General features: G+C 43.0%; 1 protein-coding gene across 7 annotated transcripts in view; it reads left to right on the forward strand.

The window, feature by feature from the left end:
- The window catches only part of LOC110507909 (glycerophosphodiester phosphodiesterase 2), a 107185-nt gene that overhangs the window by 57702 nt on the left and 23604 nt on the right, over positions 1-25879 (forward strand). For all 7 annotated transcript variants that reach the window (XR_005039956.2, XR_005039957.2, XR_016492483.1 and 4 more), the window contains 2 exons: positions 5358-5503; positions 12135-12217. Coding sequence is in view for 4 of the 7 variants with exons in the window: in XM_036964705.2 (XP_036820600.1) it covers positions 5358-5503; positions 12135-12217 (229 nt within the window). In the remaining 3 variants the exon portion in view is untranslated. The remainder of the gene's footprint in view (positions 1-5357; positions 5504-12134; positions 12218-25879) is intronic.

Consider the following 25879-nt stretch of genomic DNA (forward strand, 5'->3'; position numbering starts at 1 on the left):
TAATATGGCTACAATAAAAAAATATATAATTTATTCATCCTTCATTTTTACAGGCTAATCTTATTGAAATACAGTATATGTCTCTTTAACATAGAATATCTGTTTAAGTGTAACAGACATTAGCCTGTGGTCCCCTGTGGCTTACAGGGGTCAATGGTGCCTGGATGTGAGGTTAGGTGTGTAGCTAGCTGGCGGACCTCTGTCTGAATGCCAGAGAGGTTCTGAGGGCAGAGGGTGAAGGCTTTCAGCTTTGTAACAAGAGTTCTTCTGACGCAGTCAATCTGGCCTAAGCACTGACCTTGAAATGAATCCGACCTCCTGTGTGAGGGATGTACTCTAGCTACATTAATCATCACTTACCTGCAGTACAGCACACAGAGATGGATAATGAGAAAGTGTGGCTAAAGTCTGGCTGGCTTTGACACGATATATACAGTACCAGTCAAAGTTTGCACAAACCTACTCATTCAAGGGTTTTTCTTTATTTTACTATTTTCTACATTGTAGAATAATAGTGAAGACATCATAACTATGAAATAACACACATGGAATCATGTAGTAACCAAAAAAGTGTTAAACAAACTGGACAGTTATCTCAATCTCTTCATTCAAAGACTCAATCATGGACACTCTTACTGACAGTTGTGGCTGCTTTGCGTGATGTATTGTTGGCTCTGCCTTGTCTGTGCCCAATAATGTTTGTACCCTGTTTTGTGCTCCTACCATGTTGTTACTGCCATTTGGTCATGTTGTGTTACTATCATGCTGTCATATGTTGCTGCCATGCTATGTTGTCTTAGGTCTTTCTTTATGTAGTGTTGTCTCTCTTGTTGTGATGTCATATATTTTTAATCCCCATCCCCACAGGAGGCCTTTTTGTTCTTAACTGACTTGCCTAGTTAAATAAATACGAATATACACTGCTCAAAAAAGTAAAGGAACACTAAAATAGGATCCTAAAATAAGATCCTAGATCTGAATGAATGAAATATTCTTCTTAAATAATTTTTTCTTTACATAGTTGAATGTGCTGACAACAAAATCACACAAAAATTATCAATGGAAATCAAATTCATCAACCCATGGAGGTCTGGATTTGGAGTCACACTCAAAATTAAAGTGGAAAACCACACTACAGGCTGATTCAACTTTGATGTAATGTCCTTAAAATAAGTCAAAATGAGGCTCAGTAGTGTGTGTGGCCTCCAAGTGCCTGTATGACCTCCCTACAACGCCTGGGCATGCTCCTGATGAGGTGGCGGATGGTCTCCTGAGGGATCTCCTCCCAGACCTGGACTAAAGCATCCGTCAACTCCTGGACAGTCTGTGGTGCAACGTGGTGTTGGTGGATGGAGTGAGACATGATGTCCCAGATGTGCTCAATTGGATTCAGGTCTGGGGAACGGGCAGGCCAGTCCATAGCATCAATGCCGTCCTCTTGCAGGAACTGCTGACACACTCCAGCCACATGAGGTCTAGCATTGTCTTGCATTAGGAGGAGCCCAGGGCCAACCGCACCAGCATATGGTCTCACAAGGGGTTTGAGGATCTCATCTCGGTACCTAATGGCAGTCAGGCTACCTCTGCGCCCCCCCCCCCCAAAGAAATGCCACCCCACACCATGACTGACCCACCGCCAAACCAATCATGTTGGAGGATGTTGCAGGCAGCAGAACGTTCTCCACGGTGTCTCCAGACTCTGTCACGTCTGTCACGTGCTCAGTGTGAACCTGCTTTCATCTGTGAAGGGCCAGTGGCAAATTTGCCAATCTTGGTGTTCTCTGGCAAATGCCAAACGTCCTGCACGGTGTTGGGCTGTAAGCACCACCCCCACCTGTGGACGTCGGGCCTTCATACCACCCTCATGGAGTCCGTTTGAGCAGACACATGCACATTTGTGGCCTGCTGGAGGTCATTTTGCAGGGGTCTGGCAGTGCTCCTCCTGCTCCTCCTTGTACAAAGGCGGTGGTAGCGGTCCTGCTGCTGGGTTGTTGCCCTCCTACAGCCTCCTCCACATCTCCTTATGTACTGGCCTGTCTCCTGGTAGTGCCTCCATGCTCTGGACACTACGCTGACAGACACAGCAAACCTTCTTGCCACAGCTCGCATTGATGTTCCATCCTGGATGAGCTGCACTACCTGAGCCACTTGTGTGGGTTGTAGACTCCGTCTCATGCTACCACTAGAGTGAAATCACCGCCAGCATTCAAAAGTGACCAAAACATCAGCCAGGAAGCATAGGAACTGAGAAGTGGTCTGGTCACCACCTGCAGAACCACTCCTTTATTGGGGGTGTCTTGCTAAATGCCTATAATTTCCACCTGTTGTCTATTCCATTTGCACAACAGCTTGTGAAATGTATTGTCAATCAGTGTTGCTTCCTAAGTGGACAGTTTGATTTCACTGAAGTGTGATTGACTTGGAGTTACATTGTGTTGTTTAAGTGTTCCCTTTATTTGGGCAAGAACAGCTCAAATAAGCAAAGAGAAGCGACAGTCCGTTACTTTAAGACATGAAGGTCAGTCAATTTGGAAAATGTCAAGAACTTTCAAAGTTTCTTCAAGTGCAGTCGCAGAAACCATCAAGCGCTATGATGAAACTGGCTCTCATGAGGACTGCCACAGGAAAGGAGGACCCAGAGTTACCGCTGCTGCAGAGGATGAGTTCATTAGAATTAACAGCCTCAGCAATTGCAGCCCAAATAAATGCTTCACATGGTTCAAGTAACAGACACATCTCAGCATCAACTGTTCAGAGGAGACTGCGTGAATCAGGCCTTCATGGTTGAATTACTGCAAAGAAACCTACTAAAAGACACCAATAAGAAGAAGAGACTTGCTTGGGCCAAGATACAAGAGCAATGGACATTAGACCGGTGGAAATCTGTCCAAATTTGAGATTTTTGGTTCCATCCTCCGTGTCTGTGAGACGTAGAGTAGGTGAACGGATGATCTCCGCATGTGTGGTTCCCACCGTGAAGCATAGAGGAGGTGTGGGGGTGCTTTGCTGGTGACACTGTCAGGGATTTATTTAGAATTCAAGGCACACTTAACCAGTATGGCTACCACAGTATTTTGCAATGATATGCTATCATATCTGATTTGCACTTAGTGGGAATATCATTTGTTTTTCAACAGGACAATGACCCAACACACCTCCAGGCTGTGTAAGGGATATTTGACCAAGAAGGAGAGTGATTGAGTGCTGCATCAGATGACCTGGCCTCCACGCTCACCCGACCTCAACCCAATTGAGATGGTTTGGGATGAGTTGGACCGCAGAGTGAAGGAAAAGCAGTCAAGAAGTGCTCAGCATATGTGGGAACTCCTTCAAGAGCATTTCAGGTGAAGCTGGTTGAGAGAATGCCAATAGTGTTCAAAGCTGTCATCAAGGCGGTGGCTACTTTGAAGAATCTCAATTATAAAATGTGTTGATTTGGTTGATCAATTTTGGTTACTACATGACTGCATGTGCGTAATTTCACACTTTTGATGTCTTCACTATTATTCTAAACTCAGCAAAAAAAGAAACGTCCCTTTTTCAGGACCCTGTTTTTCAAAGATAATTCATAAAAATTCAAAACTTCAAAGATCTTCATTGTAAAGGGTTTAAACACTGTTTTCCATGCTTGTTCACTGAACCATAAACAATTAATGAACCTGCACCTGTGGAACGGTCGTTAAGACCCTAACAGCTTACAGACAGTAAGCAATTAAGGTCACAGTTATGAAAACTTAGGACACTAAAGAGGCCTTTCTGAAAAACACCAAAAGAAAGATGCCCAGGGTCCCTGATAATTTTTTTGAACGTGCCTTAGGCATGCAGCAAGGAGGCATGAGGACTGCAGATGTGGCCAGGGCAATAAATTGCAATGTCCGTACTGTGAGACACCTAAGACAGCATTACAGGGAGACAGCTGATCATCCTCGCAGTGGCAGACCACGTGTACAACACCTGCACAGGATCGGTACATCCGAACATCACACCTGCGGGACAGATACAGGATGGCAACAACAACTCCCCGAGTTACACCAGGAAAGCACAATTCCTCCATCAGTGCTCAGACTGTCCGCAATAGGCTGAGAGAGGCTGGACTGAGGGCTTGTAAGCCTGTTGTAAGGCAGGACATGACCGGCAACAATGTCGCCTATGGGCACAAACCGCTGTCGCTGGACCAGACAGGACTGGCAAAAAGTGCTCTTCACTGACGAGTCGTGGTTTTGTCTCACCAGGGGTGATGATCGGATTCACGTTTATCATCGAAGGAATGAGCGTTACAACAAGGCCTGTACTCTGGAGCGGGATCGATTTGGAGGTGGAGGGTCTGTCATGGTCTGGGGCGGTGTGTCACAGCATCATCGGACTGCGCTTGTTGTCATTGCAGGCAATCTCAACGCTGTGCGTTACAGGGAAGACATCCTCCTCCCTCATGTGGTACCCATCCTGCAGGCTCAACCTGACATGACATGAACCTCCAGCATGACAATGCCACCAGCCATACTGCTTGTTCTGTGCGTGATTTCCTGCAAGACAGGACTGTCAGTGTTCTGTCATAGCCAGCATAGAGCCCGGACCTCAATCCCATTGAGCACGTCTGAGACCTGTTGGGCTAGGGCCGTTCCCCCTAGAAATGTCCGGAAACGTGCAGGTTCCTTGGTGGAAGAGTGGTGTAACATCTCACAGCAAGAACTAGCAAATCTGGTGCAGTCCATGAGGAGGAGATGCACTGCAGTACTTAATGCAGCTGGTGGCCACACCAGATACTGACTGACTTTTGATTTTGACCACCCCTTTGTTCAGGGACACATTATTCCATTTCTGCTAGTCACATGTCTGTGGAACTTGTTCGGTTTGTCTCAGTTGTTGAATCTTGTTATTTTCATAAAAATATTTACACATGTTAAGTTTGCTGAAAATAAACGCAGTTGCCAGTGAGGATGTTTTTTTGCTGATTTTACAATGTAGAAAATAGTAAAGATAAATAAAAACCTTTGAATGAGTAGGTGTGTCCAAACTTTTGGCTGGTACTGTATCTCAACCCAAACTGGCCACGTAAAATGTTTAGAAACATTCTGTGAATGGTCTTCTTGCACATAAAGAAGCTATATTCAGGTGTGCTATTTATTTATGTCCTTGAGCATCTCCGTACAATAGACAACCGTGACGAGCAAAAAAGTATTCCATGACATTTAGCCTTTCGGCCATAGCTATTCTATATACTTGGGTATTCTATTCATTCTATGTTTTATTCGTCACCCTCCCCATGGTTTCTATTCATTCTACATCTGTTGCATTCTACCCCCTCCCCAGGGTTTCTATTAATTCTATATCTATGTTGTGTTCTACCCCCTCCCCAGTGTTTCAGGTGGTGGTTCTCCTGCTCTACCTAAGTGTTCTACTGGGTCTCTACATGGCCCCCCTTTCCATCACCTCCCCCTGCATCATGGACCACGCCAACCTCACACCACGCCCTGACGTCATTGGCCACCAGGGCGCACCCATGGTGAGTCAGCTGAACCAGCTGCCCAATCCGAGGGCATGTAATGGGAGGCACCTCATACGTTTTGCTTCTAGATTATACAATAACATACCCACAGAGATGTAACCTTCATGGAGGGCACAAGAGAAATCATGCTGGCCAACAGTTTATTTTTCCACCCACTCACTTCCTTCAAACTATCTAGGGCTATTCTAGTGTATTAATGACCCTCTGGACCTGAGCTGAAAATAGCCCAGGAATAGATGGCAAACAGACTTCTGGGCTTTCTGTAAGCATTATCTGGAAGATATAGGCTACTGAATGTGCGAGCACTTAACCTATCAGCTCAACCTATAGAATAAATATTTCATATGATTCCATGTCTAGCATTTCTTCACTTGTTTTCTTATTTCATATCATGTTATACTGCATTTCTCTCCAGGCAGAGATATATATATATATATATATATATATATATATATATATATATATATATATATATATATATATATATATATATATATATATATATACATATACATATACATATATAAAACACACACACACACACACACACACACACACACACACACACACACACACACACACACACAGTGCATTCGGAATGCATCAGATCACTTCACTTTTTCCACATTTTATTACGTTACAGCCTTATTCTAAAATGGATTAAAAAATAAATGTTTCCTCATCAATCTACACAAAACACCCCATAATGACAAAGTGAAGACAGGTTTTTAGACATTTTTGTAAATGTATTAAAAATACAAAACAAACACCTTGTTTACATAAGTAGTCAGACCCTTGGCTATGAGACTTGAAATTGTGCTCCGGTGCATCCTGTTTCCATTTATCATCCTTGATGTTTCTACAACTTGATTGGAGTCCACCTTTGGTAAATTCAATTGATTGGACATGATTTGGAAAGGCGCACACCTGTCTATATTTGGTCCCACAGTTGACAGTGCATGTCATAGCAAAAACCAAACCATGAGATCGAAGGAATTGTCCGTAGAGCTCTGAGACAGGATTGTGTCAAGGCACAGATCTAGAAGGGTACCAAAAAACATCTGCATCCTTGAAGGTCCCCAAGAACACAGTGGCCTCCATTATTCTTAAATGGAAGAAGTTTAGAACCGCCAAGACTCTTCCTAGAGCTGGCCGCCCAGCCAAACTAAGCAATCAGGGGAGGGCCTTTTTCAGGGAGATGACCAAGAAACTGATGGTCACTCTGACAGAGCTCTAGAGTTATTTTGTGGAGATGGGAGATCTTTCCAAAAGGACAACCATCTCTGCAGCACTCCGCCAATCAGGCCTTTATGTAGAGTGACCAGACGGAAGCCACTCCTCAGTAAAGGCACATGCCAGCCCACTTGGATTTTGCCAAAAGTCACCTAAAGGACTCTCAGACCATGAGAAACAAGATTCTCTGATGAAACCAAGATTAAACTATTTGGCCTGAATGCCAAGCATCACTTCTGGAAGAAACCTGGCACCATCCCTACGGTGGTGGCAGCATCATGCTGTGGGGATGTTTTTCAGCTGCAGGGGCTGGGAGACTAGTCCGGATTGAGGGAAAGATGAACGGAGCAAAGTACAGAGAGATCCTTGATGAAACCCGCTCCAGAGTGCTCAGGACCTCAGACTGGGGTGACAGTTCACCTTCCAATAGGACAATGACCCTAAGCACACAGCCAAGACAACGCAGGAGTGGCTTCCATACAAGTCTCTGAATGTCCTTGAGTGGCCCAGTCAGAGGTCGGACTTGAACCCGATCAAACATGTCTGAAGAGACCTGAACATGCTTGTGCAGCGACGCTCCCCATCCAACCTGACAGAGCTTGAGAGGATCTGCAGAGAAGAATGGGAGAAATTCTCCAAATACAGGTGTGCCAAGCTTGTAGCAACATACCCAAGAAGACTCTAGGCTGTAATTGCTGCCAAATGTGCTTCAACAAAGTACTGAGTAAATGGTCTGAATACTTATATAAATGTGATATTTCTGTTTTTTTGTTACAAATTTCTAAACAGTTTTCCTTTGTGTGTGTGTGTGTGTGTGTGTGTGTGTGTAGTAGATTGAGGAAAACACAACTTAATCCCTTTTAAAATATGGCTGCAACGTAACAAATTTATTTCCAAATGCACTGTATGCGAATAAACAGTGCTAGTATGAGCTCACGCCTGCTTTGTGTTTGACTTGTCAGCCAGACACTGTATGACTGTATATAATTCCCTGTTGCCAAAGCCTCAACTCATAATGCAGTGTTTCCCAAACTTTGTTTTTTGCCCACGACCCCATGTTGATATAAACATAATGTGAGACCCAAACCATGTAAAAAAAGTTAATTAATCAACGGCCAATGTTTACTTTTTGATTTGGGCTATAGCTGTCTTACAAATCAGTCTATTTTTGACAGGATTTCAATCCGAAGACAATATATAGTTTGAAGTGGTGAGGATAGGTAACAACACATCTGCCACACTGATCCTCAATACTGGAGCCCCTCATGGGTGCATGCTCAGTCCCCTCCTGTTCACCCACGACTGTGTGGCCAGGTATGACTCCAACACCATCACTTAAGTTGGCAGACGAGACAAGTGGTAGTCCTGATTATTGACAACGATGAGACCGCCTATAGGGAGGAGGTCAGAGACCTGGCCGGGTGGTGCCAGAATAACAACCTATCCCTCAATGTAACCAAGACTAAGGAGATGATTGTGAACTACAGGAAAAGGAGGACCGAACACTCCCACAATTCTCATCGACGGGGCTGTAGTGGAGCAGGTAGAGGGCTTCAAGTCCCTTGGTGTCCACATCACCAACACACTTGAATGGTCCAAACATATCAAGACAGTCCTAAAGAGGGCACGACAAAGCCTATTCCCCCTCAGGAAACTAAAAAGATTTGGCATGGGTCCTCAGATCCTCAAAAGGTTCTACAGCTGCAACATCGAGAGCATCCTGGTTGCATCCTGGTTGCATCCTGGTTGCATCACTGCCTGGTACGGCAACTGCTCGGCCTCCGACCGCAAGGCACTACAGATGGTAGTGCGTACGGCCCAGTACATCACTGGGGCTAAGCTGCCTGCCATCCAGACCTCTACTCCAGACGGTGTCAGAAGAAGGCCCTAAAAATTGTCAAAGACCCCACCCGCCCCAGTCATAGACTGTTCTCATCTCCTCCTTGTGGACTGCACCAGACTGCAATGACGAGAAGCACAGTCCGATGATGCTGTGACTCACCGCCCCAGACCATGACGGACCCTCCACCTCCAAATCGATCCCACTCCAAAGTACAGGCCTCGGTGTAACGCTCATTCCTTTTGAAGATAAACATGAATCCGACCATACCCCTGGTGAGAAAAAAACGTGACTTGTCAGTGAAGAGCACTTTTTGCCAGTCCTGTCTGATCCAGCGACAGTGGGTTTGTGCCCATAGGCGACGTTGTTGCCGGTGATATCTGGTGAGGACCTGCCTTACAACAAGCCCTCCGTCCAGTCTGATGAGCTGGTACCCTGGGCATCTTTCTTTTTGGTGTTTTTGGTGCACGTGACAAATATATTTTGATTTGAAATGCAACAGAAAGCTATTGGGAAGTTCAGAACATCATCACCTTGTGTGATCTTCTGTGTAGAAAATAACATCATGAGCTAGGTTTCCATCCAAACAGATTTTTGTGCGATTATAAAAAAAAATCTGCATAAAGGAAATGTGCACATTTTCTTTGAAAAAGGTCATTTTTTACTTCTGTTTTGATGTACCGAATAAAAATGGTATGTTCAATGTGTTTCCATCGCATTTTCAACTCCACTGTTTGTGACAAAACTAACTGTTGTGTTATAGTATATGTGCTACTCTGGTCTTGGCACATGTGCTCTAGCCAACCGCTTGCAGATGCAGTGCACAAATCAATATTTGCGCATGAAGGTGTTTCCACATAATACATTTTACGGACACAAAAAGATCCCACCATGTTGAACGGACAAAAGTACCTGTTAACGTTCATAATATTGTACCGAAACATCCTGTTTCCATCACAGCTGTTGTGATTTCTTTTTTTATACAGTGCTTTACTTGCATAAAAACTGTGGATGGAAACGTGGTTACAGATGTTATTTTTACCCCCAATCTAATTTAGTGCGTGATCTTGTCCTCTCGGTTCTAACAGCTTGTGGGCATACAGTGAGGGAAAAAGTATTTGATCCCCTGCTGAATTTGTACGTTTGCCCACTGACAAAGAAATTATTTGAACAGTGAGAGACAGAATAACAACAAAAAAATCCAGAAAAACGCATGTCAAAAATGTCATGAATTGATTTGCATTTTAATGAGGGAAATAAGTATTTGACCCCCTCTCAATCAGAAAGATTTCTGGCTCACAGGTATCTTTTATACAGGTAACGAGCTTAGATTAGGAGCACACTCTTAAAGGGAGTGCTCCTAATCTCAGTTTGTTATCTGTATAAAAGACACCTGTCCACAGAAGAAATCAATCAGATTCCAAACTCTCCACCATGGCCAAGACCAAAGAGCTCTCCAAGGATGTCAGGGACAAGATTGTAGACCTACACAAGGCTGGAATGGGCTACAAGACCATCGCCAAGCAGCTTGGTGAGAAGGTGACAACAGTTGGTGCGATTATTCGCAAATGGAAGAAACACAAAAGAACTGTCAGTCTCCCTCGGCCTGGGGCTCCATGCAAGATCTCACCTCATGGATTCGCAATGATCATGAGAACGGTGAGGAATCAGCCCAGAACTACACGGGAGGATCTTGTCAATGATCTCAAGGCAGCTGGGACCATAGTCACCAAGAAAACAATTGGTAACACACTACGCCGTGAAGGACTGAAATCCTGCAGCGCCCTCAAGGTTGATTCTGAGGACAACTGAGTGAAAGTGTTGTGGTCAAATGAGACCAAAATGGAGCTCTTTGGCATCAACCCAACTCACTGTGTTTGGAGGAGGAATGCTGCCTATGACCCAAGAACACCATCCCCACCGTCAAACATGGAGGTGAAAACATTATGCTTTGAGGGTGTTTTTCTGCTAAGGGGACAGGACAACTTCACTGCATCAAAGGGACGATGGACGGGGCTGTGTACCGTCAAATCTTGGGTGAGAACCTCCTTCCCTCAGCCAGGGCATTGAAAATGGGTTGTGGATGGGTGTTCCAGCATGACAATGACCCAAAACACATGGCCAAGGCAACAAAGGAGTGGCTTAAGAAGAAGAACATTAAGGTCCTGGAGTGGCCTAGATAGTCTCCAGACCTTAATCCCATAGAAAATCTGTGGAGGGAGCTGACGGTTCGAGTTGCCAAACGTCAGCCTCGAAACCTTAATGACTTGGAGAAGATCTACAAAGAGGAGTGGGACAAAATCCCTCCTGAGATGTGTGCAAACCTGGTGGCCAACTACAAGAAACGTCTGACCTCTGTGATTGCCAACAAGGGTTTTGCCACCAAGTACTAAGTCACGTTTTGCAGAGGGGCCAAATACTTATTTTCCTCATTAAAATGCAAATCAATTTATAACATTTTTGACGTGTTTTTTTGTTTTTGTTTTGTTATTCTGTCTCTCACTGTTCAAATAAACCTACCATTAAAATTACAGACATAATTTCTTTGTCAGTGGGCAAACGTACAAAATCAGCAGGGGATCAAATGTAGTAGAGGGTAACAGTACTGTAGTAGAGGGTAACAGTACTGTAGTAGAGGGTAACAGTACTGTAGTAGAGGGTAACAGTACTGTAGTAGAGGGTAACGGTACTGTAGTAGAGGGTAACCTGTTCCTGAGAGTCATGTCTTTCAGTGATGGGTTCATAATATTTGGAGCTTAAACCATTCAAAAGATAGAGCCACATTTGTAGGAAGAGAACAGAAACCGCTCTGTTTATTACAACCTCATTTAGCAGCTACCGGAGGTTACTGATGTAACCCCGGGTTTGATGAACCAAGCGCAAATTGTCTCTCGCCACCCCATTTTCAAATCAGGCGACCCCTAGTTTGGAAAAACCTGTCCTAACGACTCGCATACACAAAAACATGACCCATCCATCCAGCGAGCTGCAGACAGATGCTCCCCAGCCAGCCGGTTGGGGCATGTTGCAGTAGTTGATCACCCCAGAAGTTAAATGCTGTGGAGGAATTAAGTCTTAAAAACTTGAACTCCCCCAGGACACGCCACATGACCCACTCTGTTTCCCAGCAGCACTTTACATTGCTTTTCCCAGGTGTCCAGTCCCCTCGCAGTATTAGACAGTTTGACCGACCAGTATCACTGAGCATTATTAGTTTGACCAATGTGGCCTAGTGTCTTGTATTGCACCAGTAAGTATGTGTTCAATAGTCTGTTTATCAATAATAATTATGAGCTCATAACTCATTACTTTAAACTGGAATACATTCTCCATTTCCTCACACCCATTTTAAAATGTCAACTTAATTTTCATCATCTCCAGCACCACCTCAGCAACATGTGGGAAAATGGCATGTTTCAAAGGAGTGTTAAACTTCTGAAACCTATATGAACCTGTGAACTCTGATTGCAGTAAGGTATATGACATGTCTCTGACCTCCATGAAACATCAATATACGTCAGTGTGCTGATGATGTTCCTCTCTGTCTGTCGGTAGCTGGCTCCAGAGAACACCATCCTGTCCTTCCAGAGGGCTCTGCAGATGAACGTCAGTGGGCTGGAGGCTGACGTGGCCATCAGGTACACACACACCGAAAGAGACTCACAGTGCAGCCAAACTAGATCAATGGGGAGCTGCAGGGAGAGACGGTGAGAAGTTGAGTCTGTTGTAAGCTAGTTGATTGAGGAGTACAGCCAAGTACAGGTCAGCCAGTGTCATAATGCTGGTCTGGGCTTCCTGTCTAGGATTCAGCCGCTTATTACCATTCAGTGAGCAGCATCTGTTTTAGTAACAGTAACAGCCTTCGTTTTAGTAACAGTAGCGGCATCCGTTTTAGTAACAGTAGCGGCATCTGTTTTAGTAACAGTAGTGGCATCTGTTTTAGTAACAGTAGCGGCATCTGTTTTAGTAACAGTAGCGGCATCTGTTTTAGTAACAGTAGCGGCATCTGTTTTAGTAACAGTAGCGGCATCTGTTTTAGTAACAGTAGCGGCATCTGTTTTAGTAACAGTAGCGGCATCTGTTTTAGTAACAGTAGCGGCATCTGTTTTAGTAACAGTAGCGGCATCTGTTTTAGTAACAGTAGCGGCATCTGTTTTAGTAACAGTAGCGGCATCTGTTTTAGTAACAGTAGCGGCATCTGTTTTAGTAACAGTAGCGGCATCTGTTTTAGTAACAGTAGCGGCATCTGTTTTAGTAACAGTAGCGGCATCTGTTTTAGTAACAGTAGCGGCATCTGTTTTAGTAACAGTAGCGGCATCCGTTTTAGTAACAGTAGCGGCATCCGTTTTAGTAACAGTAGCGGCATCCGTTTTAGTAACAGTAGCGGCATCCGTTTTAGTAACAGTAGCGGCATCCGTTTTAGTAACAGTAGCGGCATCCGTTTTAGTAACAGTAGCGGCATCTGTTTTAGTAACAGCATCTGTTTTAGTAACAGTAGCGGCATCTGTTTTAGTAACAGCATCCGTTTTAGTAACAGCATCCGTTTTAGTAACAGTAGCGGCATCCGTTTTAGTAACAGTAGCGGCATCCGTTTTAGTAACAGTAGCGGCATCCGTTTTAGTAACAGTAGCGGCATCCGTTTTAGTAACAGTAGCGGCATCCGTTTTAGTAACAGTAGCGGCATCCGTTTTAGTAACAGTAGCGGCATCTGTTTTAGTAACAGTAGCGGCATCCGTTTTAGTAACAGCATTCGTTTTAGTAACAGTAGCGGCATCCATTTTAGTAACAGTAGCGGCATCTGTTTTAGTAACAGCATCTGTTTTAGTAACAGTAGTGGCATCTGTTTTAGTAACGGCATCTGTTTTAGTAACAGCATCTGTTTTAGTAACAGTAGCGGCATCCGTTTTAGTAACAGTAGCGGCATCCGTTTTAGTAACAGTAGCGGCATCCGTTTTAGTAACAGTAGCGGCATCCGTTTTAGTAACAGTAGCGGCATCCGTTTTAGTAACAGTAGCGGCATCCGTTTTAGTAACAGTAGCGGCATCCGTTTTAGTAACATTAGCGGCATCCGTTTTAGTAACAGTAGCGGCATCCGTTTTAGTAACAGTAGCGGCATCCGTTTTAGTAACAGTAGCGGCATTCGTTTTAGTAACAGTAGCGGCATCCGTTTTAGTAACAGTAGCGGCATCCGTTTTAGTAACAGTAGCGGCATCCGTTTTAGTAACAGTAGCGGCATCCGTTTTAGTAACAGTAGCGGCATCCGTTTTAGTAACAGTAGCGGCATCTGTTTTAGTAACAGTAGCGGCATCCGTTTTAGTAACAGCATTCGTTTTAGTAACAGTAGCGGCATCCGTTTTAGTAACAGTAGCGGCATCTGTTTTAGTAACAGCATCTGTTTTAGTAACAGTATCTGTTTTAGTAACAGTAGTGGCATCTGTTTTAGTAACGGCATCTGTTTTAGTAACAGCATCTGTTTTAGTAACAGTAGCGGCATCTGTTTAGTAACAGCATCTGTTTTAGTAACAGCATCCGTTTTAGTAACAGTAGCGGCATCTGTTTTAGTAACAGTAGCGGCATCCGTTTTAGTAACAGTAGCGGCATCCGTTTTAGTAACAGCATTCGTTTTAGTAACAGTAGCGGCATCCGTTTTAGTAACAGTAGCGGCATCCGTTTTAGTAACAGTAGCGGCATCTGTTTTAGTAACAGTAGCGGCATCTGTTTTAGTAACAGTAGCGGCATCTGTTTTAGTAACAGTAGCGGCATCTGTTTTAGTAACAGTAGCGGCATCCGTTTTAGTAACAGTAGCGGCATCCGTTTTAGTAACAGTAGCGGCATCCGTTTTAGTAACAGTAGCGGCATCCGTTTTAGTAACAGTAGCGGCATCTGTTTTAGTAACAGTAGCGGCATCTGTTTTAGTAACAGTAGCGGCATCTGTTTTAGTAACAGTAACGGCATCTGTTTTAGTAACAGCATCTCTTTTAGTAACAGCATCTGTTTTAGTAACAGCATCTGTTTTAGTAATAGCATCTGTTTTAGTAACAGTAGCAGCATCCGTTTTAGTAACAGTAGCAGCATCCGTTTTAGTAACAGCATCTGTTTTAGTAACAGCATCTGTTTTAGCAATAGCATCTGTTTTAGTAACAGTAGCAGCATCCGTTTTAGTAACAGTAGCGGCATCTGTTTTAGTAACAGTAGCGGAATCCGTTTTAGTAACAGTAGCGGCATCCGTTTTAGTAACAGTAGCGGCATCCTTTTTAGTAACAGTAGCAGCATCCGTTTTAGTAACAGTAGCGGCATCCGTTTTAGTAACAGTAGCGGCATCCGTTTCAGTAACAGTAGCGGCATCCGTTTCAGTAACAGTAGCGGCATCCGTTTTAGTAACAGTAGCGGCATCCGTTTTAGTAACAGTAGCGGCATCCGTTTTAGTAACAGCATCTGTTTTAGTAACAGCATCTGTTTTAGTAACAGCATCTGTTTTAGTAATAGCATCTGTTTTAGTAATAGCATCTGTTTTAGGAACAGTAGCGGCATCCGTTTTAGTAACAGTAGCGGCATCTGTTTTAGTATCTGTTTTAGTAACAGTAGCGGCATCTGTTTTAGTAACAGCATCTGTTTTAGTAACAGTAGCGGCATCTGTTTTAGTAACAGAAGCGGCATCTGTTTTAGTAACAGTAGCGGCATCTGTTTTAGTAGCGGCATCTGTTTTAGTAGCGGCATCTGTTTTAGTAACAGCATCTGTTTTAGTAACAGCATCTGTTTTAGTAACAGCATCTGTTTTAGTAACGGCATCTGTTTTAGTAACGGCATCCGTTTTAGTAACAGTAGCGGCATCTGTTTTAGTAACAGCATCTGTTTTAGTAACAGTAGCGGCATCTGTTTTAGTAACAGCATCCGTTTTAGTAACAATAGCGGCATCCGTTTTAGTAACAGCATCCGTTTTAGTAACAATAGCGGCATCCGTTTTAGTAACAGTAGCGGCATCCGTTTTAGTAACAGTAGCGGCATCCGTTTTAGTAACAGTAGCGGCATCTGTTTTAGTAACAGTAGCGGCATCCGTTTTAGTAACAGTAGCGGCATCCGTTTTAGTAACAGCATTCGTTTTAGTAACAGTAGTGGCATCTGTTTTAGTAACGGCATCTGTTTTAGTAACAGCATCTGTTTTAGTAACAGTAGCGGCATCCGTTTTAGTAACAGTAGCGGCATCCGTTTTAGTAACAGTAGCGGCATCCGTTTTAGTAACAGTAGCGGCATCCGTTTTAGTAACAGTAGCGGCATCCGTTTTAGTAATAGTAGCGGCATCCGTTTTAGTAACAGTAGCGGCATCCGTTTTAGTAACATTAGCGGCATCCGTTTTAGTAACAGTAGCGGCATCCGTTTTAGTAACAGTAGCGGCATCCGTTTTAGTAACAGTAGCGGCATTCGTTTTAGTAACAGTAGCGGCATCCGTTTTAGTAACAGTAGCGGCATCCGTTTTAGTAACAGTAGCGGCATCCGTTTTAGTAACAGTAGCGGCATCCGTTTTAGTAACAGTAGCGGCATCCGTTTTAGTAACAGTAGCGGCATCTGTTTTAGTAACAGTAGCGGCATCCGTTTTAGTAACAGCATTCGTTTTAGTAACAGTAGCGGCATCCGTTTTAGTAACAGTAGCGGCATCTGTTTTAGTAACAGCATCTGTTTTAGTAACAGTATCTGTTTTAGTAACAGTAGTGGCATCTGTTTTAGTAACGGCATCTGTTTTAGTAACAGCATCTGTTTTAGTAACAGTAGCGGCATCTGTTTAGTAACAGCATCTGTTTTAGTAACAGCATCCGTTTTAGTAACAGTAGCGGCATCTGTTTTAGTAACAGTAGCGGCATCCGTTTTAGTAACAGTAGCGGCATCCGTTTTAGTAACAGCATTCGTTTTAGTAACAGTAGCGGCATCCGTTTTAGTAACAGTAGCGGCATCCGTTTTAGTAACAGTAGCGGCATCTGTTTTAGTAACAGTAGCGGCATCTGTTTTAGTAACAGTAGCGGCATCTGTTTTAGTAACAGTAGCGGCATCTGTTTTAGTAACAGTAGCGGCATCCGTTTTAGTAACAGTAGCGGCATCCGTTTTAGTAACAGTAGCGGCATCCGTTTTAGTAACAGTAGCGGCATCTGTTTTAGTAACAGTAGCGGCATCTGTTTTAGTAACAGTAGCGGCATCTGTTTTAGTAACAGTAACGGCATCTGTTTTAGTAACAGCATCTCTTTTAGTAACAGCATCTGTTTTAGTAACAGCATCTGTTTTAGTAATAGCATCTGTTTTAGTAACAGTAGCAGCATCCGTTTTAGTAACAGTAGCAGCATCCGTTTTAGTAACAGCATCTGTTTTAGTAACAGCATCTGTTTTAGCAATAGCATCTGTTTTAGTAACAGTAGCAGCATCCGTTTTAGTAACAGTAGCGGCATCTGTTTTAGTAACAGTAGCGGAATCCGTTTTAGTAACAGTAGCGGCATCCGTTTTAGTAACAGTAGCGGCATCCTTTTTAGTAACAGTAGCAGCATCCGTTTTAGTAACAGTAGCGGCATCCGTTTTAGTAACAGTAGCGGCATCCGTTTCAGTAACAGTAGCGGCATCCGTTTCAGTAACAGTAGCGGCATCCGTTTTAGTAACAGTAGCGGCATCCGTTTTAGTAACAGTAGCGGCATCCGTTTTAGTAACAGCATCTGTTTTAGTAACAGCATCTGTTTTAGTAACAGCATCTGTTTTAGTAATAGCATCTGTTTTAGTAATAGCATCTGTTTTAGGAACAGTAGCGGCATCCGTTTTAGTAACAGTAGCGGCATCTGTTTTAGTATCTGTTTTAGTAACAGTAGCGGCATCTGTTTTAGTAACAGCATCTGTTTTAGTAACAGTAGCGGCATCTGTTTTAGTAACAGAAGCGGCATCTGTTTTAGTAACAGTAGCGGCATCTGTTTTAGTAGCGGCATCTGTTTTAGTAGCGGCATCTGTTTTAGTAACAGCATCTGTTTTAGTAACAGCATCTGTTTTAGTAACAGCATCTGTTTTAGTAACGGCATCTGTTTTAGTAACGGCATCCGTTTTAGTAACAGTAGCGGCATCTGTTTTAGTAACAGCATCTGTTTTAGTAACAGTAGCGGCATCTGTTTTAGTAACAGCATCCGTTTTAGTAACAATAGCGGCATCCGTTTTAGTAACAGCATCCGTTTTAGTAACAATAGCGGCATCCGTTTTAGTAACAGTAGCGGCATCCGTTTTAGTAACAGTAGCGGCATCCGTTTTAGTAACAGTAGCGGCATCTGTTTTAGTAACAGTAGCGGCATCCGTTTTAGTAACAGTAGCGGCATCCGTTTTAGTAACAGCATTCGTTTTAGTAACAGTAGCGGCATCCGTTTTAGTAACAGTAGCGGCATCCGTTTTAGTAACAGTAGCGGCATCTGTTTTAGTAACAGCATCTGTTTTAGTAACAGTAGCGGCATCTGTTTTAGTAGCGGAATCTGTTTTAGTAACAGCATCTGTTTTAGTAATAGCATCTGTTTTAGTAATAGCATCTGTTTTAGGAACAGTAGCGGCATCCGTTTTAGTAACAGTAGCGGCATCTGTTTTAGTAACAGCATCTGTTTTAGTAACAGTAGCGGCATCTGTTTTAGTAACAGCATCTGTTTTAGTAACAGTAGCGGCATCTGTTTTAGTAACAGAAGCGGCATCTGTTTTAGTAACAGTAGCGGCATCTGTTTTAGTAGCGGCATCTGTTTTAGTAACAGCATCTGTTTTAGTAACAGCATCTGTTTTAGTAACAGCATCTGTTTTAGTAACGGCATCTGTTTTAGTAACGGCATCCGTTTTAGTAACAGTAGCGGCATCTGTTTTAGTAACAGCATCTGTTTTAGTAACAGTAGCGGCATCTGTTTTAGTAACAGCATCCGTTTTAGTAACAATAGCGGCATCCGTTTTAGTAACAGCATCCGTTTTAGTAACAATAGCGGCATCCGTTTTAGTAACAGTAGCGGCATCCGTTTTAGTAACAGTAGCGGCATCCGTTTTAGTAACAGTAGCGGCATCTGTTTTAGTAACAGTAGCGGCATCCGTTTTAGTAACAGTAGCGGCATCCGTTTTAGTAACAGCATTCGTTTTAGTAACAGTAGCGGCATCCGTTTTAGTAACAGTAGCGGCATCCGTTTTAGTAACAGTAGCGGCATCTGTTTTAGTAACAGCATCTGTTTTAGTAACAGTAGCGGCATCTGTTTTAGTAGCGGCATCTGTTTTAGTAACAGCATCTGTTTTAGTAACAGCATCTGTTTTAGTAACAGCATCTGTTTTAGTAACAGCATCTGTTTTAGTAACAGTAGCGGCATCTGTTTTAGTAACAGCATCTGTTTTACAGCATCTGTTTTACAGCATCTGTTTTAGTAACAGCATCTGTTTTAGTAATAGCATCTGTTTTAGGAACAGTAGCGGCATCCGTTTTAGTAACAGTAGCGGCATCTGTTTTAGTAACAGCATCTGTTTTAGTAACAGTAGCGGCATCCGTTTTAGTAACAGTAGCGGCATCCGTTTTAATAACAGTAGCGGCATCCGTTTTAATAACAGTAGCGGCATCCGTTTTAGTAACAGTAGCGGCATCCGTTTTAGTAACAGTAGCGGCATCCGTTTTAGTAACAGTAGCGGCATCTGTTTTAGTAACAGTAGCGGCATCTGTTTTAGTAACAGTAGCGGCATCCGTTTTAGTAACAGTAGCGGCATCCGTTTTAGTAACAGTAGCGGCATCTGTTTTAGTAACAGTAGCGGCATCTGTTTTAGTAACAGTAGCGGCATCTGTTTTAGTAACAGTAGCGGCATCTGTTTTAGTAACTGTAGCGGCATCTGTTTTAGTAACAGTAGCGGCATCTGGTTTTAGTAACAGTAGCGGCATCGGTTTTAGTAACAGTAGCGGCATCTGTTTTAGTAACAGCATCTGTTTTAGTAACAGCATCTGTTTTAGTAACAGCATCTGTTTTAGTAACAGCATCTGTTTTAGTAACAGCATCTGTTTTAGTAACAGCATCTGTTTTAGTAACAGCATCTGTTTTAGTAACAGCATCTGTTTTAGTAACAGCATCTGTTTTAGTAACAGCATCTGTTTTAGTAACAGCATCTGTTTTAGTAACAGCATCCGTTTTAGTAACAGCATCCGTTTTAGTAACAGTAGCGGCATCTGTTTTAGTAACAGTAGCGGCATCTGTTTTAGTAACAGTAGCGGCATCCGTTTTAGTAACAGTAGCGGCATCTGTTTTAGTAACAGTAGCGGCATCCGTTTTAGTAACAGTAGCGGCATCTGTTTTAGTAACAGTAGCGGCATCCGTTTTAGTAACAGCATTAGTTTTAGTAACAGTAGCGGCATCCGTTTTAGTAACAGTAGCGGCATCTGTTTTAGTAACAGTAGCGGCATCTGTTTTAGTAACAGCATCCGTTTTAGTAACAGCATCCGTTTTAGTAACAGTAGCGGCATCCGTTTTAGTAACAGTAGCGGCACCCGTTTTAGTAACAGTAGCGGCATCCGTTTTAGTAACAGTAGCGGCATCTGTTTTAGTAACAGTAGCGGCATCTGTTTCAGTAACAGTAGCGGCATCTGTTTTAGTAACAGTAGCGGCATCCGTTTTAGTAACAGTAGCGGCATCCGTTTTAGTAACAGTAGCGGCATCCGTTTTAGTAACAGTAGCGGCATCCGTTTTAGTAACAGTAGCGGCATCCGTTTTAGTAACAGTAGCGGCATCTGTTTTAGTAACAGTAGCGGCATCCGTTTTAGTAACAGCATTTGTTTTAGTAACAGTAGCGGCATCCGTTTTAGTAACAGTAGCGGCATCTGTTTTAGTAACAGTAGCGGCATCCGTTTTAGTAACAGTAGCGGCATCCGTTTTAGTAACAGTAGCGGCATCCGTTTTAGTAACAGTAGCGGCATCCGTTTTAGTAACAGTAGCGGCATCCGTTTTAGTAACAGTAGCGGCATCCGTTTTAGTAACAGTAGCGGCATCTGTTTTAGTAACAGTAGCGGCATCCGTTTTAGTAACAGTAGCGGCATCCGTTTTAGTAACAGTAGCGGCATCCGTTTTAGTAACAGCATTAGTTTTAGTAACAGTAGCGGCATCCGTTTTAGTAACAGTAGCGGCATCCGTTTTAGTAACAGTAGCGGCATCTGTTTTAGTAACAGTAGCGGCATCCGTTTTAGTAACAGTAGCGGCATCCGTTTTAGTAACAGTAGCGGCATCTGTTTTAGTAACAGTAGCGGCATCCGTTTTAGTAACAGTAGCGGCATCCGTTTTAGTAACAGTAGCGGCATCCGTTTTAGTAACAGTAGCGGCATCCTTTTTAGTAACAGTAGCGGCATCCGTTTTAGTAACAGTAGCGGCATCCGTTTTAGTAACAGTAGCGGCATCCGTTTCAGTAACAGTAGCGGCATCCGTTTTAGTAACAGTAGCGGCATCCGTTTTAGTAACAGTAGCGGCATCTGTTTTAGTAACAGCATCTCTTTTAGTAATAGCATCTGTTTTAGTAATAGCATCTGTTTTAGTAATAGCATCTGTTTTAGGAACAGTAGCGGCATCCGTTTTAGTAACAGTAGCGGCATCTGTTTTAGTAACAGCATCTGTTTTAGTAACAGTAGCGGCATCTGTTTTAGTAACAGCATCTGTTTTAGTAACAGTAGCGGCATCTGTTTTAGTAACAGAAGCGGCATCTGTTTTAGTAACAGTAGCGGCATCTGTTTTAGTAGCGGCATCTGTTTTAGTAACAGCATCTGTTTTAGTAACAGCTTCTGTTTTAGTAACGGCATCTGTTTTAGTAACGGCATCCGTTTTAGTAACAGTAGCGGCATCTGTTTTAGTAACAGCATCTGTTTTAGTAACAGTAGCGGCATCTGTTTTAGTAACAGCATCCGTTTTAGTAACAATAGCGGCATCCGTTTTAGTAACAGTAGCGGCATCCGTTTTAGTAACAGTAGCGGCATCCGTTTTAGTAACAGTAGCGGCATCTGTTTTAGTAACAGTAGCGGCATCCGTTTTAGTAACAGTAGCGGCATCCGTTTTAGTAACAGCATTCGTTTTAGTAACAGTAGCGGCATCCGTTTTAGTAACAGTAGCGGCATCCGTTTTAGTAACAGTAGCGGCATCTGTTTTAGTAACAGCATCTGTTTTAGTAACAGTAGCGGCATCTGTTTTAGTAGCGGCATCTGTTTTAGTAACAGCATCTGTTTTAGTAACAGCATCTGTTTTAGTAACAGTAGCGGCATCTGTTTTAGTAACAGTAGCGGCATCTGTTTTAGTAACAGCATCTGTTTTACAGCATCTGTTTTAGTAACAGCATCTGTTTTAGTAATATCATCTGTTTTAGGAACAGTAGCGGCATCCGTTTTAGTAACAGTAGCGGCATCTGTTTTAGTAACAGCATCTGTTTTAGTAACAGCATCTGTTTTAGTAACAGCATCTATTTTAGTAACAGTAGCGGCATCTGTTTTAGTAACAGTAGCGGCATCTGTTTTAGTAACAGCATCTGTTTTAGTAACAGCATCTGTTTTAGTAACAGTAGCGGCATCCGTTTTAGTAACGGTAGCGGCATCCGTTTTAGTAACGGCATTCGTTTTAGTAACAGTAGCGGCATCTGTTTTAGTAACAGCATCTGTTTTAGTAACAGTAGCGGCATCCGTTTTAGTAACAGTAGCGGCATCCGTTTTAGTAGCGGCATCCGTTTTAGTAACAGCATTCGTTTTAGTAACAGTAGCGGCATCTGTTTTAGTAACAGTAGCGGCATCTGTTTTAATAACAGTAGCTGCATCCGTTTTAGTAACAGTAGCGGCATCCGTTTTAGTAACAGTAGCGGCATCCGTTTTAATAACAGTAGCGGCATCCGTTTTAGTAACAGTAGCGGCATCCGTTTTAGTAACAGTAGCGGCATCCGTTTTAGTAACAGTAGCGGCATCTGTTTTAGTAACAGTAGCGGCATCTGTTTTAGTAACAGTAGCGGCATCCGTTTTAGTAACAGTAGCGGCATCCGTTTTAGTAACAGTAGCGGCATCCGTTTTAGTAACAGTAGCGGCATCTGTTTTAGTAACAGTAGCGGCATCTGTTTTAGTAACAGTAGCGGCATCTGTTTTAGTAACAGTAGCGGCATCTGTTTTAGTAACAGTAGCGGCATCTGTTTTAGTAACTGTAGCGGCATCTGTTTTAGTAACAGTAGCGGCATCTGGTTTTAGTAACAGTAGCGGCATCGGTTTTAGTAACAGTAGCAGCATCTGTTTTAGTAACAGCATCTGTTTTAGTAACAGCATCTGTTTTAGTAACAGCATCTGTTTTAGTAACAGCATCTGTTTTAGTAACAGCATCTGTTTTAGTAACAGCATCTGTTTTAGTAACAGCATCTGTTTTAGTAACAGCATCTGTTTTAGTAACAGCATCCGTTTTAGTAACAGCATCCGTTTTAGTAACAGCATCCGTTTTAGTAACAGCATCTGTTTTAGTAACAGTAGCGGCATCCGTTTTAGTAACAGTAGCGGCATCTGTTTTAGTAACAGTAGCGGCATCCGTTTTAGTAACAGTAGCGGCATCTGTTTTAGTAACAGTAGCGGCATCCGTTTTAGTAACAGCATTAGTTTTAGTAACAGTAGCGGCATCCGTTTTAGTAACAGTAGCGGCATCTGTTTTAGTAACAGTAGCGGCATCTGTTTTAGTAACAGCATCCGTTTTAGTAACAGCATCCGTTTTAGTAACAGCATCCGTTTTAGTAACAGCATCCGTTTTAGTAACAGTAGCGGCATCCGTTTTAGTAACAGTAGCGGCATCCGTTTTAGTAACAGTAGCGGCATCTGTTTTAGTAACAGTAGCGGCATCTGTTTCAGTAACAGTAGCGGCATCTGTTTTAGTAACAGTAGCGGCATCCGTTTTAGTAACAGTAGCGGCATCCGTTTTAGTAACAGTAGCGGCATCCGTTTTAGTAACAGTAGCGGCATCCGTTTTAGTAACAGTAGCGGCATCCGTTTTAGTAACGGTAGCGGCATCTGTTTTAGTAACAGTAGCGGCATCCGTTTTAGTAACAGTAGCGGCATCCGTTTTAGTAACAGTAGCGGCATCTGTTTTAGTAACAGTAGCGGCATCCGTTTTAGTAACAGTAGCGGCATCCGTTTTAGTAACAGTAGCGGCATCCGTTTTAGTAGCGGCATCCGTTTTAGTAACGGCATTCGTTTTAGTAACAGTAGCGGCATCTGTTTTAGTAACAGTAGCGGCATCTGTTTTAATAACAGTAGCTGCATCCGTTTTAGTAACAGTAGCGGCATCCGTTTTAGTAACAGTAGCGGCATCCGTTTTAATAACAGTAGCGGCATCCGTTTTAGTAACAGTAGCGGCATCCGTTTTAGTAACAGTAGCGGCATCCGTTTTAGTAACAGTAGCGGCATCCGTTTTAGTAACAGTAGCGGCATCTGTTTTAGTAACAGTAGCGGCATCTGTTTTAGTAACAGTAGCGGCATCCGTTTTAGTAACAGTAGCGGCATCCGTTTTAGTAACAGTAGCGGCATCTGTTTTAGTAACAGTAGCGGCATCTGTTTTAGTAACAGTAGCGGCATCTGTTTTAGTAACAGTAGCGGCATCTGTTTTAGTAACTGTAGCGGCATCTGTTTTAGTAACAGTAGCGGCATCTGGTTTTAGTAACAGTAGCGGCATCGGTTTTAGTAACAGTAGCGGCATCGGTTTTAGTAACAGCATCTGTTTTAGTAACAGCATCTGTTTTAGTAACAGCATCTGTTTTAGTAACAGCATCTGTTTTAGTAACAGCATCTGTTTTAGTAACAGCATCCGTTTTAGTAACAGCATCCGTTTTAGTAACAGCATCCGTTTTAGTAACAGCATCCGTTTTAGTAACAGCATCTGTTTTAGTAACAGTAGCGGCATCCGTTTTAGTAACAGTAGCGGCATCTGTTTTAGTAACAGTAGCGGCATCCGTTTTAGTAACAGTAGCGGCATCTGTTTTAGTAACAGTAGCAGCATCCGTTTTAGTAACAGTAGCGGCATCCGTTTTAGTAACAGTAGCGGCATCTGTTTTAGTAACAGTAGCGGCATCCGTTTTAGTAACAGCATTAGTTTTAGTAACAGTAGCGGCATCCGTTTTAGTAACAGTAGCGGCATCTGTTTTAGTAACAGTAGCGGCATCTGTTTTAGTAACAGCATCCGTTTTAGTAACAGCATCCGTTTTAGTAACAGCATCCGTTTTAGTAACAGTAGCGGCATCCGTTTTAGTAACAGTAGCGGCATCCGTTTTAGTAACAGTAGCGGCATCCGTTTTAGTAACAGTAGCGGCATCTGTTTTAGTAACAGTAGCGGCATCTGTTTCAGTAACAGTAGCGGCATCTGTTTTAGTAACAGTAGCGGCATCCGTTTTAGTAACAGTAGCGGCATCCGTTTTAGTAACAGTAGCGGCATCCGTTTTAGTAACAGTAGCGGCATCCGTTTTAGTAACAGTAGCGGCATCTGTTTTAGTAACAGTAGCGGCATCCGTTTTAGTAACAGCATTTTTTTTAGTAACAGTAGCGGCATCCGTTTTAGTAACAGTAGCGGCATCTGTTTTAGTAACAGTAGCGGCATCCGTTTTAGTAACAGTAGCGGCATCCGTTTTAGTAACAGTAGCGGCATCCGTTTTAGTAACAGTAGCGGCATCCGTTTTAGTAACAGTAGCGGCATCCGTTTTAGTAACAGTAGCGGCATCTGTTTTAGTAACAGTAGCGGCATCTGTTTTAGTAACAGTAGCGGCATCTGTTTTAGTAACAGTAGCGGCATCCGTTTTAGTAACAGTAGCGGCATCCGTTTTAGTAACAGTAGCGGCATCCGTTTTAGTAACAGTAGCGGCATCCGTTTTAATAACAGTAGCGGCATCCGTTTTAGTAACAGTAGCGGCATCCGTTTTAGTAACAGTAGCGGCATCCGTTTTAGTAACAGTAGCGGCATCTGTTTTAGTAACAGTAGCGGCATCTGTTTTAGTAACAGTAGCGGCATCCGTTTTAGTAACAGTAGCGGCATCCGTTTTAGTAACAGTAGCGGCATCCGTTTTAGTAACAGTAGCGGCATCCTTTTTAGTAACAGTAGCGGCATCCGTTTTAGTAACAGTAGCGGCATCCGTTTTAGTAACAGTAGCGGCATCCGTTTCAGTAACAGTAGCGGCATCCGTTTTAGTAACAGTAGCGGCATCCGTTTTAGTAACAGTAGCGGCATCCGTTTTAGTAACAGCATCTGTTTTAGTAACAGCATCTCTTTTAGTAATAGCATCTGTTTTAGTAATAGCATCTGTTTTAGTAATAG

Source organism: Oncorhynchus mykiss, chromosome 27 (genome assembly GCF_057628025.1).
Source record: "Oncorhynchus mykiss isolate SJ-2025 chromosome 27, ASM5762802v1, whole genome shotgun sequence".
In the NCBI taxonomy this organism is placed as follows: domain Eukaryota; kingdom Metazoa; phylum Chordata; class Actinopteri; order Salmoniformes; family Salmonidae; genus Oncorhynchus; species Oncorhynchus mykiss.